This window comes from Mustelus asterias, unplaced genomic scaffold (genome assembly GCF_964213995.1).
Source record: "Mustelus asterias unplaced genomic scaffold, sMusAst1.hap1.1 HAP1_SCAFFOLD_1280, whole genome shotgun sequence".
In the NCBI taxonomy this organism is placed as follows: domain Eukaryota; kingdom Metazoa; phylum Chordata; class Chondrichthyes; order Carcharhiniformes; family Triakidae; genus Mustelus; species Mustelus asterias.
The window spans coordinates 77,501-97,500 of record NW_027591225.1 but is presented as its reverse complement, the minus strand read 5'-3'; the positions used below and the strand labels follow the sequence as shown (position 1 = coordinate 97,500).

The 20,000-nt window shown below is 49.1% G+C and overlaps 1 protein-coding gene across 3 annotated transcripts in view; it reads right to left on the bottom strand.

The window, feature by feature from the left end:
- Window positions 1–20,000, bottom strand: part of LOC144488079 (tripartite motif-containing protein 46-like) — an 85,949-nt gene that overhangs the window by 1,983 nt on the left and 63,966 nt on the right. Inside the window, exons 7-10 of one of the 3 annotated variants that reach the window (XM_078206106.1) lie at window positions 17,484–17,605; window positions 13,878–14,177; window positions 10,142–10,439; window positions 1,953–2,320 (exon numbers count right to left, since the gene is read on the bottom strand). In XM_078206106.1, the coding sequence (XP_078062232.1) occupies window positions 1,953–2,320; window positions 10,142–10,439; window positions 13,878–14,177; window positions 17,484–17,605 (1,088 nt within the window). Of the gene's footprint in view, window positions 1–1,952; window positions 2,321–10,141; window positions 10,440–13,877; window positions 14,178–17,483; window positions 17,606–20,000 lie in introns of those variants that run through there. The other 2 variants (XM_078206105.1, XM_078206104.1) reach the window with 2 other exon arrangements.

Sequence of the window (20,000 nt, the reverse complement as noted above, 5' to 3'; positions counted from 1 at the left end):
AGATAGGGAGGGGGTGTAGGGGCTGGAGGAGGTTACAGAGATAGGGAGGGGGTGTAGGGGCTGGAGGAGGTTACAGAGATAGGGAGGGGGTGTAGGGGCTGGAGGAGGTTACAGAGATAGGGAGGGGGTGTAGGGACTGGAGGAGGTTACAGAGATAGGGAGGGGGTGTAGGGACTGGAGGAGGTTACAGAGATAAGGAGGGGGTGTAGAGGCTGGAGGAGGTTACAGAGATAGGGAGGGGGTGTAGGGGCTGGAGGAGGTTACAGAGATAGGGAGGGAGTGGAGGGGCTGGAGGAGGTTACAGAGATAGGGAGGGGGTGTAGGGGCTGGAGGGGGTTACAGAGATAGGGAGGGGCTGTAGGGGCTGGAGGAGGTTACAGAGTTAGGGAGGGGGTGTCGGGGCTGGAGGAGGTTACAGAGATAGGGAGGAGGGTATAGGGGCTGGAGGAGGTTACAGAGATAGGGAGGGGGTGTAGGGGCTGGAGGAGGCTACAGAGATAGGGAGGGAGTGTAGGGGGCTGGAGGAGGATACAGAGATAGGGAGGGGGTGTAGGGGCTGGAGGAGGTTACAGAGATAGGGACGGGGTGTAGGGGCTGGAGGAGGTTACAGAGATAGGGAGGGGGTGTAGGGGCTGGAGGAGGTTACAGAGATAGGGAGGGGGTGTAGGGACTGGAGGAGGTTACAGAGATAGGGAGGGGGTGGAGGGACTGGAGGAGGTTACAGAGATAGGGAGGGGGTGTAGGGACTGGAGGACGTTACAGAGATAAGGAGGGGGTGTAGGGGCTGGAGGAGGTTACAGAGATAGGGAGGGGGTGTAGGGGCTGGAGGAGGTTACAGAGATAGGGAGGGGGTGTAGGGGCTGGAGGAGGTTACAGAGATAGGGAGGGGGTGTAGGGGGCTGGAGTAGGTGACAGAGATAGGGAGGGGGTGTAGGGGCTGGAGGAGGTTACAGAGATAGGGAGGGGGTGTAGAGGCTGGAGGAGGTTACAGAGATAGGGAGGGGGTGTAAGGGCTGGAGGAGGTTACAGAGATAGGGAGGGGGTGGAGGGGCTGGAGGAGGTTACAGAGATAGGGAGGGGCTGTAGGGGCTGGAGGAGGTTACAGAGATAGGGAGGGGGTGGAGGGGCTGGAGGAGGCTACAGAGATAGGGAGGGAGTGTAGGGGCTGGAGGAGGGTGCAGGGATAGGGAGGGAGTGTAGGGGCTGGAGGAGGTTACTGAGATAGGGAGGGAATGTAGGGGCTGGAGGACCTTACAGAGTTAGGGAGGGGGTGTGGGGGCTGGAGGACCTTACAGAGTTAGGGAGGTGGTGTCGGGGCTGGAGGAGGTTACAGAGATAAGGAGGGGGTGTAGGGGCTGGAGGAGGTTACAGAGATAGGGAGGGGGTGTAGGGTCTGGAGGAGTGTGCAGGGATAGGGAGGGAGTGTAGGGCTGGAGGAGGGTGCAGGGATAGGGAGGGGGTGTAGGGGCTGGAGGAGGGTGCAGGGATAGGGAGGGGGTGTAGGGGCTGGAGGAGGTTACAGAGATAGGGAGGGGATGTAGGGGCTGGAGGAGGTTACAGAGATACGTAGGGGGTGTAGGGGCTGGAGAAGGGTGCAGGGATAGGGAGGGGGTGTAGGGGCTGGAGGAGGTTACAGAGATAGGGAGGGGGTGTAGGGGCTGGAGGAGGTTACAGAGATACGTAGGGGGTGTAGGGGCTGGAGAAGTGTGCAGGGATAGGGAGGGGGTGCAGGGGCTGGAGGAGGTTACAGAGATAGGGAGGGAGCGTAGGGTCTGGAGGAGGTTACAGAGATATGGAGGGAGTGTAGGGGCTGGAGGAGGGTGCAGGGATAGGGAGGGGGTGTCGGGGCACAGATTCCTGGCTCTCGCTGTGCGCTCTGGGGCAGCGGTGTGTGTGGGGGCGGGGGGGGCGCGGGCGGGGAATGGGGTGTTCCTCTCTGTCCGCCCGCTTACCCTTGTGGGGGGCACAGTTGACAGCCTTGCCCTCTGGCCGGGCGGACACCAGCTCCTGGAGGTGCAGCGCCCCCCCGCCCACAAAGCAGAAGGCGGGGCAGACGGGCCCGCTGCAGTCCACCCCGCACTCCCACAGGCTCCGGAACGACACCGCGTCGTAGAAGGCCACTCGGCCCCTCTCGTAGTCCAGGCAGATGCCCAGCCGGGAGGGGAGGGGCAGCGTGCCGGCCGCTGCGTCCCGCACGGGCAGGGGAGAGCCTTGAGGTAGCAGCACCTTGCCCATGCCGATGGTCAGGAAGGCATAAGGGGGCGAAGCGTCGACCGTGGCATCTTCTGCCCCACTGTCGTGCCCGCTGTCCGGGTCGTACCTGTCGGAAAACCAGAGAGAGAGAGGGGTAAGAATTAAACAATCGCAGCGGGCGGCTCACCCTCCCCTCTCCCGCTCCGCAACCAACCACACCCTTTCCCTGAGTCCGCTACGGATTTAACCCCCATCGGATTCCGGAACTAACCCCCCCGGACAGAAATAAACCCGCTATTGTCGCGAGACCGTGCTGTCGGTGATGCCCCGAGTTCCCCATGCTGTATATCACAGAGTTCAAATAGACTCTGTGGACTGTTTGCTGTTTAAATAGACTCTGTGGACTGTTTGCTGTTTAAATAGACTCTGTAGACTGCTGTTTAAATAGACTCTGTGGACTGTTTGCTCTTTAAATAGACTCTGTGGACTGTTTGCTGTTTCAATAGACTCTGTGGACTGTTTGCTGTTTAAATAGACTCTGTGGACTGTTTGCTGTTTAAATAGACTCTGTCGACTGCTGTTTAAATAGACTCTGTGGACTGTTTGCTCTTTAAATAGACTCTGTGGACTGTTTGCTGCTTAAATAGACTCTGTGGACTGTTTGCTGTTTCAATAGACTCTGTGGACTGTTTGCTGCTTAAATAGACTCTGTGGACTGTTTGCTGTTTAAATAGACTCTGTAGACTGTTTGCTGTTTCAATAGACTCTGTGGACTGTTTGCTGCTTAAATAGACTCTGTGGACTGTTTGCTGTTTAAATAGACTCTGTGGACTGTTTGCTGTTGAAATAGACTCTGTAGACTGCTGTTTAAATAGACTCTGTGGACTGTTTGCTCTTTAAATAGACTCTGTGGACTGTTTGCTCTTTAAATAGACTCTGTGGACTGTTTGCCCTTTAAATAGACTCTGTGGACTGTTTGCTCTTTAAATAGACTCTGTGGACTGTTTGCTCTTTAAATAGACTCTGTGGGCTGTTTGCTCTTTAAATAGACTCTGTGGACTGTTTGCTGTTTAAATAGACTCTGTGGACTGTTTGCTCTTTAAATAGACTCTGTAGACTGCTGTTTAAATAGACTCTGTAGACTGCTGTTTAAATAGACTCTGTGGACTGTTTGCTCTTTAAATAGTCTCTGTGGACTGTTTGCTGTTTAAATAGACTCTGTGGACTGTTTGCCCTTTAAATAGACTCTGTGGACTGTTTGCTCTTTAAATAGACTCTGTGGACTGTTTGCTCTTTAAATAGACTCTGTGGACTGTTTGCTGTTTAAATAGACTCTGTAGACTGTTTGCTGTTTAAATAGACTCTGTAGACTGTTTGCTGTTTAAATAGACTCTGTGGACTGTTTGCTGTTTAAATAGACTCTGTGGACTGTTTGCTGTTTAAATAGACTCTGTAGACTGCTGTTTAAATAGACTCTGTAGACTGTTTGCTCTTTAAATAGACTCTGTGGACTGTTTGCTGTTTAAATAGACTCTGTGGACTGTTTGCCCTTTAAATAGACTCTGTGGACTGTTTGCTGTTTAAACAGACTCTGTGGACAGTTTGCTCTTTAAATAGGCTCTGTGGACTGTTTGCTCTTTAAATAGACTCTGTGGACTGTTTGCTGTTTAAATAGACTCTGTGGACTGTTTGCTCTTTAAATAGACTCTGTGGACTGTTTGCTCTTTAAATAGACTCTGTAGACTGCTGTTTAAATAGACTCTGTAGACTGCTGTTTAAATAGACTCTGTGGATTGTTTGCTCTTTAAATAGACTCTGTGGACTGTTTGCTGTTTAAATAGACTCTGTGGACTGTTTGCTCTTTAAATAGACTCTGTGGACTGTTTGCTCTTTAAATAGACTCTGTGGACTGTTTGCTCTTTAAATAGACTCTGTGGACTGTTTGCTCTTTAAATAGACTCTGTGGACTGTTTGCTCTTTAAATAGACTCTGTGGACTGTTTGCTCTTTAAATAGACTCTGTGGACTGTTTGCTCTTTAAATAGACTCTGTGGACTGTTTGCTGTTTAAATAGACTCTGTGGACTGTTTGCTGTTTAAATAGACTCTGTAGACTGTTTGCTGTTTAAATAGACTCTGTGGACTGTTTGCTGTTTAAATAGACTCTGTGGACTGTTTGCTGTTTAAATAGACTCTGTGGACTGTTTGCTGTTTAAATAGACTCTGTAGACTGTTTGCTGTTTAAATAGACTTGTAGACTGTTTGCTGTTTAAATAGACTCTGTGGACTGTTTGCTGTTTAAATAGACTCTGTAGACTGTTTGCTGTTTAAATAGACTCTGTAGACTGTTTGCTGTTTAAATAGACTCTGTAGACTGTTTGCTGTTTAAATAGACTCTGTAGACTGTTTGCTGCTTAAATAGACTCTGTAGACTGTTTGCTGTTTAAATAGACTCTGTGGACTGTTTGCCCTTTAAATAGACTCTGTGGACTGTTTGCTCTTTAAATAGACTCTGTGGACTGTTTGCTCTTTAAATAGACTCTGTGGACTGTTTGCTCTTTAAATAGACTCTGTGGACTGTTTGCTGTTTAAATAGACTCTGTGGACTGTTTGCTCTTTAAATAGACTCTGTAGACTGCTGTTTAAATAGACTCTGTAGACTGCTGTTTAAATAGACTCTGTGGACTGTTTGCTCTTTAAATAGACTCTGTGGACTGTTTGCTGTTTAAATAGACTCTGTGGACTGTTTGCCCTTTAAATAGACTCTGTGGACTGTTTGCTCTTTAAATAGACTCTGTGGACTGTTTGCTCTTTAAATAGACTCTGTGGACTGTTTGCTCTTTAAATAGACTCTGTGGACTGTTTGCTGTTTAAATAGACTCTGTAGACTGTTTGTTGTTTAAATAGACTCTGTGGACTGTTTGCTGTTTAAATAGACTCTGTGGACTGTTTGCTGTTTAAATAGACTCTGTAGACTGCTGTTTAAATAGACTCTGTAGACTGTTTGCTGTTTAAATAGACTCTGTGGACTGTTTGCCCTTTAAATAGACTCTGTGGACTGTTTGCTGTTTAAATAGATTCTGTGGACTGTTTGCTCTTTAAATAGACTCTGTGGACTGTTTGCTCTTTAAATAGACTCTGTGGACTGTTTGCTCTTAAAATAGACTCTGTAGACTGTTTGCTGTTTAAATAGACTCTGTGGACTGTTTGCCCTTTAAATAGACTCTGTGGACTGTTTGCTCTTTAAATAGACTCTGTGGACTGTTTGCTCTTTAAATAGACTCTGTGGACTGTTTGCTCTTTAAATAGACTCTGTGGACTGTTTGCTGTTTAAATAGACTCTGTGGACTGTTTGCTCTTTAAATAGACTCTGTAGACTGCTGTTTAAATAGACTCTGTAGACTGCTGTTTAAATAGACTCTGTGGACTGTTTGCTCTTTAAATAGACTCTGTGGACTGTTTGCTGTTTAAATAGACTGTGGACTGTTTGCCCTTTAAATAGACTCTGTGGACTGTTTGCTCTTTAAATAGACTCTGTGGACTGTTTGCTCTTTAAATAGACTCTGTGGACTGTTTGCTCTTTAAATAGACTCTGTGGACTGTTTGCTCTTTAAATAGACTCTGTGGACTGTTTGCTGTTTAAATAGACTCTGTAGACTGTTTGTTGTTTAAATAGACTCTGTGGACTGTTTGCTGTTTAAATAGACTCTGTGGACTGTTTGCTGTTTAAATAGACTCTGTAGACTGCTGTTTAAATAGACTCTGTAGACTGTTTGCTCTTTAAATAGACTCTGTGGACTGTTTGCTGTTTAAATAGACTCTGTGGACTGTTTGCCCTTTAAATAGACTCTGTGGACTGTTTGCTGTTTAAATAGATTCTGTGGACTGTTTGCTCTTTAAATAGACTCTGTGGACTGTTTGCTCTTTAAATAGACTCTGTGGACTGTTTGCTGTTTAAATAGACTCTGTAGACTGTTTGCTGTTTAAATAGACTCTGTAGACTGTTTGCTGTTTAAATAGACTCTGTGGACTGTTTGCTGTTTAAATAGACTCTGTGGACTGTTTGCTGTTTAAATAGACTCTGTAGACTGTTTGCTGTTTAAATAGACTCTGTAGACTGTTTGCTGTTTAAATCGACTCTGTAGACTGTTTGCTGTTTAAATAGACTGTGTGGACTGTTTGCTGTTTAAATAGACTCTGTAGACTGTTTGCTGTTTAAATAGACTCTGTAGACTGTTTGCTGTTTAAATAGACTCTGTAGACTGTTTGCTGTTTAAATAGACTCTGTAGACTGTTTGCTGCTTAAATAGACTCTGTAGACTGTTTGCTGCTTAAATAGACCCTGTGGACTGTTTGCTCTTTAAATAGACTCTGTGGACTGTTTGCTGCTTAAATAGACTCTGTAGACTGTTTGCTCTTTAAATAGACTCTGTAGACTGTTTGCTGCTTAAATAGACTATGTGGACTGTTTGCTGTTTAAATAGACTCTGTGGACTGTTTGCCCTTTAAATAGACTCTGTGGACTGTTTGCTCTTTAAATAGACTCTGTGGACTGTTTGCTCTTTAAATAGACTCTGTGGACTGTTTGCTCTTTAAATAGACTCTGTGGACTGTTTGCTGTTTAAATAGACTCTGTGGACTGTTTGCTCTTTAAATAGACTCTGTAGACTGCTGTTTAAATAGACTCTGTAGACTGCTGTTTAAATAGACTCTGTGGACTGTTTGCTCTTTAAATAGACTCTGTGGACTGTTTGCTCTTTAAATAGACTCTGTGGACTGTTTGCTCTTTAAATAGACTCTGTAGACTGCTGTTTAAATAGACTCGGTAGACTGCTGTTTAAATAGACTCTGTGGACTGTTTGCTCTTTAAATAGACTCTGTGGACTGTGTGCTCTTTAAATAGACTCTGTGGACTGCTGTTTAAATAGACTCTGTAGACTGCTGTTTAAATAGACTCTGTGGACTGTTTGCTCTTTAAATAGGCTCTGTGGACTGTTTGCTGTTTAAATAGACTCTGTGGACTGTTTGCCCTTTAAATAGACTCTGTGGACTGTTTGCTCTTTAAATAGACTCTGTGGACTGTTTGCTCTTTAAATAGACTCTGTGGACTGTTTGCTCTTTAAATAGACTCTGTGGACTGTTTGCTGTTTAAATAGACTCTGTAGACTGTTTGCTGTTTAAATAGACTCTGTGGACTGTTTGCTGTTTAAATAGACTCTGTGGACTGTTTGCTGTTTAAATAGACTCTGTAGACTGCTGTTTAAATAGACTCTGTGGACTGTTTGCTGTTTAAATAGACTCTGTGGACTGTTTGCCCTTTAAATAGACTCTGTGGACTGTTTGCTGTTTAAATAGATTCTGTGGACTGTTTGCTCTTTAAATAGACTCTGTGGACTGTTTGCTCTTTAAATAGACTCTGTGGGCTGTTTGCTCTTTAAATAGACTCTGTGGACTGTTTGCTGTTTAAATAGACTCTGTGGACTGTTTGCTCTTTAAATAGACTCTGTAGACTGCTGTTTAAATAGACTCTGTAGACTGCTGTTTAAATAGACTCTGTGGACTGTTTGCTCTTTAAATAGACTATGTGGACTGTTTGCTCTTTAAATAGACTCTGTGGACTGTTTGCTGTTTAAATAGACTCTGTGGACTGTTTGCTGTTTAAATAGACTCTGTGGACTGTTTGCTGTTTAAATAGACTCTGTAGACTGCTGTTTAAATAGACTCTGTAGACTGTTTGCTCTTTAAATAGACTCTGTGGACTGTTTGCTGTTTAAATAGACTCTGTGGACTGTTTGCCCTTTAAATAGACTCTGTGGACTGTTTGCTGTTTAAATAGATTCTGTGGACTGTTTGCTCTTTAAATAGTCTCTGTGGACTGTTTGCTCTTTAAATAGACTCTGTGGACTGTTTGCTCTTTAAATAGACTCTGTGGACTGTTTGCTCTTTAAATAGACTCTGTGGACTGTTTGCTCTTTAAGTAGACTCTGTGGACTGTTTGCTCTTTAAATAGACTCTGTGGACTGTTTGCTGTTTAAATAGACTCTGTAGACCCCATGCATGATACAAAGAAAGGCGGAGGGACAGGTATTATTGAGGAGATGGAGAGGCTGCAGAAGGATTGGACAGATTCGGAAAGTGGGCAAAGAAGTGGCAGATGGAATACAAAGTGGGAAAGTATAAGGTTCTGCACTTTGATAGGAATAGAGGCAAAGACTATTTTCTAAATGGGGAGAGAATTCAGAAGCACAAAGGACGAGGCAGTGCTGGGTTAGAATTCTCTTAAAGTTAACGTGCAGGTTCAGTCGGCAGTTCGGAAGGCAAATGCAATGTTAGCGTTCATGTCGAGAGGGCTAGAATACAGGAGCAGGGATGTACTTCTGAGGCTGTATAAGGCTCTGGTCAGACCCCGTTTGGAGTATTGTGAGCAGTTTTGGGCCCCGTATCTAAGGAAGGATGTGCCGGGCCTTGGAAAGGGTCCAGAGGAGGTTCACAAGAATGATCCCTGGAATGAAGAGCTTGTCGTATGAGGAACGGTTGAGGACTCTGGGTCTGTACTCGTTGGAGTTTAGAAGGATGAGGGGGGATCTTATTGAAACTTACAGGATACTGCGAGGCCTGGATAGAGTGGACGTGGAGAGGATGTTTCCACCAGTAAGAAAAACTAGAACCAGAGGGCACAACCTCAGGCTAAAGGGACGATCCTTTAAAACAGAGATGAGGAGGAATTTCTTCAGCCAGAGAGTGGTGAATCTGTGGAACTCTTTGCCACAGAGGAGGTCGGGTCATTGAGTGTCTTTAAGACAGAAATAGATAGGTTCTTGATTGGTAAGGGGGTCAAAAGATGGGAGAATAGGGTTGACGGTGAATGGGCGGCACGGTGGCACAGTGGGTTAGCACTGTTGCCCCACAAGGCCAGGGACCCGGGTTCGATTCCCGGCTCGGGTCACTGTCTGTGCGGAGTCTGCACGTTCTCCCCGTGTCTGCGTGGGTTTCCTCCGGGTGCTCCGGTTTCCTCCCACGGTCCAAAGATGTGCGGGTTAGGTGGATTGGCCATGCTAAATTGCCCCTTAGTGTCCAAAGATGTGCAGGTTAGGTGGATTGGCCATGCAAAATTGCCCCTTAGTGTCCAAAGATGTGCGGGTTAGGTTGATTGGCCATGCTAAATTGTCCCTTAGTGTCCAAAGATGTGCAGGTTAGGTGGATTGGCCATGCTAAATTGCCCCTTAATGTCCAAAGATGTGCAGGTTAGGTGGATTGGCCATGCTAAATTGTCCCTTAGTGTCCAAAGATGTGCAGGTTAGGTGGATTGGCCATGCTAAATTGCCCCTTAGTGTCCAAAGATGTGCAGGTTAGGTGGATTGGCCATGCTAAATTGCCCCTTAATGTCCAAAGATGTGCAGGTTAGGTGGATTGGCCATGCTAAATTGCCCCTTAATGTCCAAAGATGTGCAGGTTAGGTGGATTGGCCATGCTAAATTGCCCCTTAATGTCCAAAGATGTGCAGGTTAGGTGGATTGGCCTTGGTAAATGTCCCTTAGTGTTGGGGGGATTAGCAGGGTAAATGCCTGTGGTTATGGGGATAGGGTCTGGGTTGGATTGTGTCAGCGCAGGCTCGATGGGCCGAATGACCTCTCTGCATTGGCAGCCATGATTGAATGGCGGAGAAGACCCAATGGGCCAAATGGCCTCATCCTGCTCTGATATCTTAAGTTGCTATTTGGCAATAAGGAATTAAATCAACCAAGTGTAGCATCACCGCATCAAGCCAGGGCTGGCGCGATGGTGGGGATAGGGGCAAGTCGAGGCGGAACTGAGACCAAAAGAGGTGATGCCCGGTGCGGGGGGCACGCCAGTCCAATTGATGGGGCACGAGATGGAAGATGGGGGTAGATGTAGCGCCCAGATGCAATGGGGGTGAAATGGGTGAGCGATGGTCAGATGTTTTCATACCTGGGACTGACCACGTCCTGGGGCACCTGAAACCACTCCAAGAGCTTGCTCTCCAGCCCGATGCCAACCTTGACCAGGTAGGAGTTGGGGTCGACAGAGCAGGCCCAATAGTGCTTGCCCTGAGTCAACGCCACATCACCAATGACCAGGTCAATGGAAAGGTGGCAACTGGTCATAACTTGCTCGGCTGCGAACAGCATGGGGATCCCGGCAACGCTCCGGACGGCCCGCTGGTCCTTGCTGACGATGAGACGGTCGCGGCTAAAGCCCCACTTGTTATCCAGGAGAAAATGGAGGACTGGAGGACGGTGAGGGAGGGGGAGGGGAGTGAGGGAGGATGGGAGACAGAGGAGCGAACGCGGACACGTTATGCGAAAAAATCAGAAACAATGAAGACAAAAATAGAGCGAGAGAACAAACGAGAGAGAGAGAGAGAGAGAAAGCCCAAAGAAAATTCCGTGACGACGGAGAGATGGGGAAAGAAAAACGAGAATGAAGTGTTTGAAGACAAGGCGAGAAAAAGAGAGAGAAAGAGAGAGAATCAGTCAGAAATCCGGTTGATATTCGAAGCCTCCGGGTCGTGGTCAATCTCCTTGCCTTCCAACCTGTCAGGGTTCACTCATACCCGCGATCAGGGGGGAACGGGGGCCATTTTGTGGTGCAGGCCATCATTTAGGCAGCCATTTTGTGGTGGTCAGCCATTTTGTGGTTCGGTGGCCACCATGTTGTGACAGCAGCCATTGTGTGATGGCGGCCATAGCGTGAGGGCGGCCATTGTGTGGCGGCGGTCATTTTGAGGAGGGCCGCCATTTGGTGGTGGCAGCCATGTTGCGACAGCAGCCATTGTGTAATGGTAGCCACTGAGTGATGGTGGTCATTTGGTAGTGTCAGCTATTTGGTGACGGTGGCCATATTGTGGCGGCAGCCATATGAAAGTTTATTTATTAGTCACCAGTAGGCTTACATTCTCAATGCAATGCAGTAACTGTGAAAATTGAGAGAACAGCCATTTTGTGGTGGCGGCCATTTTGAGATGAGCCATCATTTGCTGAGGGGTCGGCCATTTTGTGTCAAGCCGCCACTGAGCGGCGTTCAGCCATTTTGGGACAGGCGACCATTTCATACGGGTCATGGCTCGCGCTCCTTCCACAGCGGGGCCCCACTCCAAGGCTAATGTATCCCCTCCCCTTTTCGGGCCACTCCCACCCCCCACTGCCCACACTCAGAAACATGGCATTGCCGGATTCACACCATTACCACCCCCTCCCCGCCCTCTTGCCATCCACCACACGTACGTAAAAGGGACAATTTAAAATTGGGGTGGCCTTGGATAGCAATTGGTCAGAGGATGTGCCGTCACGGTGGCACAGTGGTTAGCACTGCTGCCTCACAGCGCCAGGGACCCGGGTTCGATTCCTGGCTTGGGTCACTGTGTGTGCAGAGTTTGCACGTTCTCACCATGTCTGCATGGGTTTCCTCCGGGTGTTCCGGTTTCCTCCCACAGTCCAAAAATATGCAGGTTAGGTGGATTGGCCGTGCTAAATTGCCCCTTAGTGTCCAAAGATGTGCGGGTTAGGTGGATTGGCCATGCTAAATTGCCCCTTTAGTGTCCAAAGATGTGCAGGTTAGGTGGATTGGCCATGCTAAATTGTCCCTTCGTGTCCGGGTGGATTAGCAGGGTAAATAAGTGGGGTTACGGGAACAGGGCCTGGGTGGGATTGTGATCGGCACAGGCCTGATGGGCCGAATAGCCTCCTTCTGCACGGTAAGGATTCTAGAAGGGCGGGCCCACAACAGCGGAGCCAACCGGATCACAAAATGGCCGAAGTGGGGTCATTAAGTGTGAATACAAAATGGCTGCCCACCCCATACTCAGCGTGACACCTTATCGAACATTTCCACACATAAACACGAACATGAGTTCAGTCATGGCCTTAGGTCCCAACAGAACGGGAGATGTCAAAAGAAAAATGTTGTAAATTGTGAGGCGGCAACTTCTAAGCGACCACGTGTGTCCAAGATTCGGAAAGAGGACAGAAACATGATCAAACCAAATTTCTTTTGATCCTAAAACAGAAAGAGTTCTTGGATCACGCCACTGCCAAAGAGGTTACCTGTTGTGACCATTTGGATTTAGCCCTGTTATATCTGAGGCCTAGTACGCCAATGGAGCCTGCAGGTAAAGGGCAAGGCTCCAGGGAGAAGATCGATGAGGCAAACAGGCATCTCACACTATCAATAAATCAACAACCTCCCAGGACTGACAGCACCCAGGGAACTCTCCCCGTCCTGGGAGTGTTTGATGGGGGACAGTGTAGAGGGAGCTTTACTCTGGATCTAACCCCGTGCTTTATCTGTCCTGGGAGTGTTTGATGGGGACAGTGTAAAGGGAGCTTTACTCTGTATCTAACCCCGTGCTGTTCCTGTCCTGGGAGTGTTTGATGGGGGACAGTGTAGAGGGAGCTTTACTCTGTATCTAACCCCGTGCTGTCCCTGTCCTGGAAGTGTTTGATGGGGACAGTGTAGAGGGAGCTTTACTCTGTATCTAACCCCGTGCTGTTCCTGTCCTGGGAGTGTTTGATGGGGACAGTGTAGAGGGAGCTTTACTCTGTATCTAACCCCGTGCTGTACCTGTCCTGGGCGTGTTTGATGGGGGACAGTGCAGAGGGAGCTTTACTCTGTATCTAACCCCGTGCTGTACCTGTCCTGGGAGTGTTTGATGGGGGACAGTGTAGAGGGAGCTTTACTCTGTATCTAACCCCGTGCTGTACCTGTCCTGGGAGTGTTTGATGGGGGACAGTGTAGAGGGAGCTTTACTCTGTATCTAACCCCGTGCTGTACCTGTCCTGGGAGTGTTTGATGGGGGACAGTGTAGAGGGAGCTTTACTCTGTATCTAACCCCGTGCTGTACCTGTCCTGGGAGTGGTTGATGGGGACAGTGTCGAGGGAGCTTTACTCTGTATCTAACCCCGTGCTGCACCTGTCCTGGGAGTGTTTGATGGGGGACAGTGTAGAGGGAGCTTTACTCTGTATCTAACCCCGTGCTGCACCTGTCCTGGGAGTGTTTGATGGGGGACAGTGTAGAGGGAGCTTTACTCTGTATCTAACCCCGTGCTGCACCTGTCCTGGGAGTGTTTGATGGGGGACAGTGTCGAGGGAGCTTTACTCTTTATCTCACCCCGTGCTGTACCTGTCCTGGGAGTGTTTGATGGGGACAGTGTAGAGGGAGCTTTACTCTGTATCTAACCCCGTGCTGCACCTGTCCTGGGAGTGTTTGATGGGGGACAGTGTAGAGGGAGCTTTACTCTGTATCTAACCCCGTGCTGCACCTGTCCTGGGAGTGTTTGATGGGGACAATGTAGAGGGAGCTTTACTCTGTATCTAACCCCGTGCTGTACCTGTCCTGGGAGTGTTTGATGGGGGACAGTGTAGAGGGAGCTTTACTCTGTATCTAACCCCGTGCTGTACCTGTCCTGGGAGTGTTTGATGGGGGACAGTGTAGAGGGAGCTTTACTCTGTATCTAACCCCGTGCTGCATCTGTCCTGGGAGTGTTTGATGGGGGACAGTGTAGAGGGAGCTTTACTCTGTATCTAACCCCGTGCTGTACCTGTCCTGGGAGTGTTTGATGGGGGACAGTGTAGAGGGAGCTTTACTCTGTATCTAACCCCGTGCTGTACCTGTCCTGGGGGTGTTTGATGGGGGACAGTGTAGAGGGAGAGTTGCTCTGTATCTTACCTGGTGCAGGGGGGCTGCGGAGGTAGACTTCCTCGCTGTATTCGCCATGTCCTGCCTTGTTGTATCCGCGCACCCTCAGGGCGTAGACGCGGTCCATGTCCAGGTGTCCCACGGCGGTGCCCGTTCCACGTACCTCCTCGATCCTTTGCCAGCGCCGGGGGCCCTTGGGTGGGTGATCGGCCTGACGAAACTCCACCTCATAGTGCCAGGCCGCCGCAGAGTCCTCGGGCAGACGCCAGCACAGGTAGATCTGGTCGTAAGCGTACGTGCGTTGGGTGTCAATGACTGGGGCATCGGGTGCTGCAGGGGAGAGGGAGAGAGAGACAGCACCCATCAATCCCGCACCTACTCCCACAGTGCGGCACTCCCTCAGCACTGACCCTCCCACAGTGCGGCGCTCCCTCAGCACTGACCCTCTCACAGTGCGGCACTCCCTCAGCACTGACCCTCCCACAGTGCGGCACTCCCTCAGCACTGACCCTCCCACAGTGCAGCGCTCCCTCAGCACTGACCCTCCCACAGTGCAGCGCTCCCTCAGCACTGACCCTCCCACAGTGCGGCACTCCCTCAGCACTGACCCTCCCACAGTGCTGCGCTCCCTCAGCACTGACCCCCCCACAGTGCGGCGCTCCCTCAGCACTGACCCTCCCACAGTGCGGCGCTCCCTCAGCACTGACCCTCCCACAGTGCGGTGCTCCCTCAGCACTGACCCTCCCACAGTGCGGCGCTCCCTCAGCACTGACCCTCCCGCAATGCGGCGCTCCGTCAGCACTGACCCTCCCACTGTGCGGCGCTCCCTCAGCACTGACCTCCCCCCAGTGTGACGCTCCCTCTTGGACTGTCGGCCTGGATTCAGGGGCTGGAGTATTTGGAGATGAGACTCACAGCTCCTGCCCTTGGGGTCAGAGTGCGCAACCGCTTAGGGTCTGACTTGTGGAGCCAAGGATCCCCACTGGATTCCCGAGGGGCCCACCCGGGCCCACCCTCCCCACCTCTGGAGTGGCCGAAATCGGGAAGCCGCAGTGAAGTCAGGGGCAGGAGCAAGGCCATTCAGCCCCTCTTGCCCTGCTATACCATTCAATTAGATCATCGATCTGTCTGTCACCCCGATGCCACATTCCCGCCACCCCCGGGAACCTTTCACCCCCCCCCTCTTGATTCGAGAATCTCTCTCGTTCTGCGTTAAAAAATATTCCCAGACTCTCAGCTCCCACCCCATCCGAGGGAGAGAGTCCCAGATTCTCAGCACCCTCTGAGAGAGAACATTCCTCCCCACCTCCGTCTGAAACGGGTTCTTTTTAAACATGGACCCCCCCTCGTTCTCGGTTCCCCCACAAGGGGAAACATCCCCCCGCTGTCGAGACCCCCCCTCAGGATCTTAAAGCTTTCGACCGAGTCGCCTCTCGCTCTGCTAAACTCCCAGCGGATACGACCCTAACCTCTCCGACCTTTCCTCATCAGACCACTCGCTCCGACCCTGGTGTTAGTCTGGGGAACCTTCTCCAAACTGCTCCCAACACATTGACATCTTTCCCTTAAATACGGAGATGGATCCTGTTCACAATATTCCAGATGTGCTCTCGCCAACGCCCCGATACAACTGGAGCGTAACCTCCCTCCTCATGTAATCAGTTCCCCCTCACAATAACATTCCATTCACTTTCCCAATCTCTCGCTGTACCTGTACACCGGCCTTTTGTGATTCACGCACCGGGACACCCAGATCCCTCTGCCACCTCAGAGGTTCTGAGTGGCACGGTGGCACAGAGGGTTAGCGCTGCTGCCTCACAGCGCCAGGGACCCGGGTTCAATTCCCGGCTCGGGTCACTGTCTGTGCGGAGTCTGCACATTCTCCCCGTGTCTGCGTGGGTTTCCCCCGGGTGCTCCGGTTTCCGCCCACACTCCAAAGATGTGCAGGTTAGGTGGATTGGCCGCGCTAAATTGTCCCTTAGTGTCCAAAGATGTGCAGGTTAGGTGGATTGGCCATGCTAAATTGTCCCTTAGTGTCCAAAGATGTGCAGGTTAGGTGGATTGGCCATGCTAAATTGCCCCTAAGTGTCCAAAGATGTGTAAATTAGGTGGATTGGCCATGCTAAATTGCCCCTTCGTGTCCAAAGATGTGTAGGTTAGGTGGATTGGCCATGCTGAATTGTCCCTTAGTGTCCAAAGATGTGCAGGTTAGGTGGATTGGCCATGCTAAATTGCCCCTCAGTGTCCAAAGATGTGCAGGTCAGGGGGATTGGCCATGCTAAATTCCCCCTTAGTGTCCAAAGATGTGCAGGTTAGGTGGATTGGCCATGCTAAATTGCCCCTTAGTATCCAAAGATGTGTAAATTAGGTGGATTGGCCATGCTAAATTGCCCCTTAGTGTCCAAAGATGTGTAGGTCAGGTGGATTGGCCATGCTAAATTGTCCCTTAGTGTCCAAAGATGTGCAGGTTAGGTGGATTGGCCATGCTAAATTGCCCCTTAGTGTCCAAAGATGTGCAGGTTAGGTGGATTGGCCATGCTAAATTGCTCCTTAGTGTCCAAAAATGTGCAGGTTAGGTGGATTGGCCGTGCTAAATTGCCCCTTAGTGTCCAAAGATGTGCAGGTTAGGTGGATTGGCCATGCTAAATTGTCCCTTAGTGTCCAAAGATGTGCAGGTTAGGTGGATTGGCCATGCTAAATTGTCCCTTAGTGTCCAAAGATGTGCAGGTTAGGTGGATTGGCCATGCTAAATTGCCCCTCAGTGTCCAAAGATGTGCAGGTCAGGGGGATTGGCCATGCCAAATTGTCCCTTAGTGTCCAAAGATGTGCAGGTCAGGTGGATTGGCCATGCTAAATTGTCCCTTAGTGTCCAAAGATGTGCAGGTTAGGTGGATTGGCCATGCTAAATTGCCCCTTAGAGTCCAAAGATGTGTAAATTAGGGGGATTGGCCATGCTAAATTGCCCCTTAGTGCCCAAAGATGTGCAGGTTAGGTGGATTGGCCATGCTAAATTGTCCCTTAGTGTCCAAAGATGTGTAAATTAGGTGGATTGGCCATGCTAAATTACCCCTTAGTGTCCAAAGATGTGTAAATTAGGGGGATTTACCATGTTAAATTGTTCCTTAGTGTCCAAAGATGTATGGGTTAGATTGATAAATTGTCCCTTGGTGTCAGGGGGATTGGCAGGGTAAGTATGTGGGGTTACGGGGATAGGATGGGATTGCTGTCGGCATGGGCTCGATGGGCCGAATGGCCACCTTCTGCACTGTCGGGATTCTATGATTCTCTGCAATCAATCTCTGCTGAGATAGTAAGATTCTTTTTCCATTCTTCCTGCCAGAGTGGACAATTTCACATTTGCCCCACATTATAATCCATTTGCCACATCTCTGCCGACTCACCTAAGCTATCGATCCCTTGGTAGCCTCCTTACGTCCCCTTCGCCACATACCGTCCTCCCTATATCTGTGCCCTTGGCAAATTTAGCCACCATTCCTTCAGTCCCTTCCTCCAAGTCGCTGATAGAAATTATAAAGAAAAATAGTTTGTCCCCCGCCCCCGCCGTGAGGCTGACTCTGCCAAGGTTGGTAGTTAGGCTTCTGGGCCTAGCAAGGCCTCACTGGCCTCTGCACAAACCTGTGGCGAACTGCAGGTGGTTCAAGAGGTTCAGTTCGCTGGTGATGTCCACTTGGAAGTGATCGAAGGAGGGGTCCGCAGCCGGGGAGAATTTCTGCAACGCTTCTGTGGCCTTTACAATCCTGAAATAAAAATTGAAGGTGGCAGGAGGGGCTGGAGAGAGCAGTCAGTAAACCAGATAGTATTGCTGCCATTATTATTGATTAATAAGTTTACCGGGCTGATTCCGGGACTGATGTATGAGGAGAGATAGAGACATAGAGGTTTGCAGCATGAGAACAGGCCCTTCGGCCCAACTTGTCCATGCCGCCCCTTTTTTTAAACCTCTAAGCTGCTCTAATTTCCCGCATTTGCCCTCTATACCCATCTTACCCATGTAACTGTCTCAATGCGCCTCTACTACTGCCTCAGGCAGCTCGTTCCAGACACTCACCACCCTCTGTGTGAAAAAATTGCCCCTCTGGACACTTTTGTATCTCTCACCTTAAACCTATGCTCTCTAGTTTTAGACTCCCCTACCTTTGGGAAAAGATATTGACTATCTAGCTGATCTGTGCCCCTCATTATTTTATAGACCTCTATAAGATCACCCCTCAGCCTCCTACGCTCCAGAGAAAAAAGTCCCAGTCTATCCAGCCTCTCCTCATAACTCAATCCATCAAGTCCCGGCAACATCCTAGTAAATCTTTTCTGCACTCTTTCTAGTTTAATAATATCCTTTCTATAATGGGGTAACCAGAACTGTACACAGTATTCCAAGTGTGGCCTTACCAATGTCTTGTACAACTTCAACAAGATGTCCCAACTCAATGTTCTGACCGATGAAACCAAGCGTGCCGAATGCCTTCTTCACCACTCTGTCCACCTGTGACTCCACTTTCAAGGAGCTATGAACATGTACCCCTAGATCTCTTTGTTCTGTAACTCTCCCCAATGCCCGACCATTAACTGAGTAAGTCCTGCCCTGGTTCGATCGACCAAAATGCATCACCCCGCATTTATCTAAATTAAACTCCATCTGCCATTCGTCAGCCCACTGGCCCAATTGATCAAGATCCCGTTGCAATTGGAGATAGCTTTCTTCACTGTCCCCATGCCACCAATCTTGGTGTTATCTGCAAACTTACTAACCATGCCTCCTATATTCTCATCCAAATCATTAATATAAATGACAAATAACAGTGGACCCAGCACAGATCCCTGAGGCACACCGCTGGTCACAGGCCTCCAGTTTGAAAAACAACTCTCTACAACCACTCTTTCTGGTTTAATAATATCCTTTCTACAAAACGATGAACAGTTTTGTACACAGTATTCCAAGTGTGGACGAGGTCAGGATTGTTTCCGCTGGAGTTCAGACAAATGAGAGGGGGGAATCTCATGGAGACTTATAAAATTCTAACAGGACTAGACAGGGGAGATGCAGGGAGGATGTTCCCGATGGTGGGGGGAGTCCAGAACCAGGGGGTCACAGTCTGAGGATTCGGGGGAGACCATTTAGGACGGTGATGAGGGGACATTTCTTCACCCAAAGAGTGGTGAGTCTGTGGAATTCATTACCACAGGAAGTAGTTGATGCCAAAACATTGAATGTATTGAAGAGGCGGCTGGATATAGCACTTGGGGGCGAATGGGGATCAAAGGTTATGGGGAGGAAGCAGGATTGAGTTGGATGATCAGCCATGATGGTGATGAATGGTGGAGCAGGCTCGAAGGGCCGAATGGCCTCCTCCTGCTCCTATCTTCTATGTTTCTATGTTGTTAGGTGCACATAGAGTACAAAGACTGAAACATTTCAGAGAATCTGGTGAATCTGGTGCGGCAACAATAATCTCTCCCTTAATGTCAACAAAACGAAGGAGATTGTCACCGACTTCAGGAAGCGTAAAGGAGAACACGCCCCTGTCTACATCAACGGGGACCAAGTAGAAAGGGTCGAGAGCTTCAAGTTTTTAGGTGTCCAGATCACCAACAACCTGTCCTGGTCCCCCCCATGCCGACACTATAGTTAAGAAAGCCCCACCAACGCCTCTACTTTCTCAGAAGACTAAGGAAATTTGGCATGTCAGCTACGACTCTCACCAACCTTTACAGATGCACCATAGAAAGCATTCTTTCTGGTTGTATCACAGCTTGGTATGGGCTCCTGCTCCGCCCAAGACCGCAAGGAACTACAAAAGGTCATGAATGTAGCCCAGTCCCATCACGCAAACCAGCCTCCCATCCATTGACTCCGTCTACACTTCCCGCTGCCTCGGGAAAAGCAGCCAGCATAATCAAGGACTCCCACGCACCCCGGACATTCTCTCTTCCACCTTCTTCCGTCGGGAAAAAAATACAAAAGTCTGAGGTCACGTACCGACCGACTCAAGAACAGCTTCTTCCCTGCTGCTGTCAGACTTTTGAATGGACCGACCTCGCACTAAGTTGATCTTTCTCTACACCCTAGCTATGACTGTAACACAACATTCTGCACTCTCTCCTTTCCTTCTCTATGAACGGTATGCTTTGTCTGTA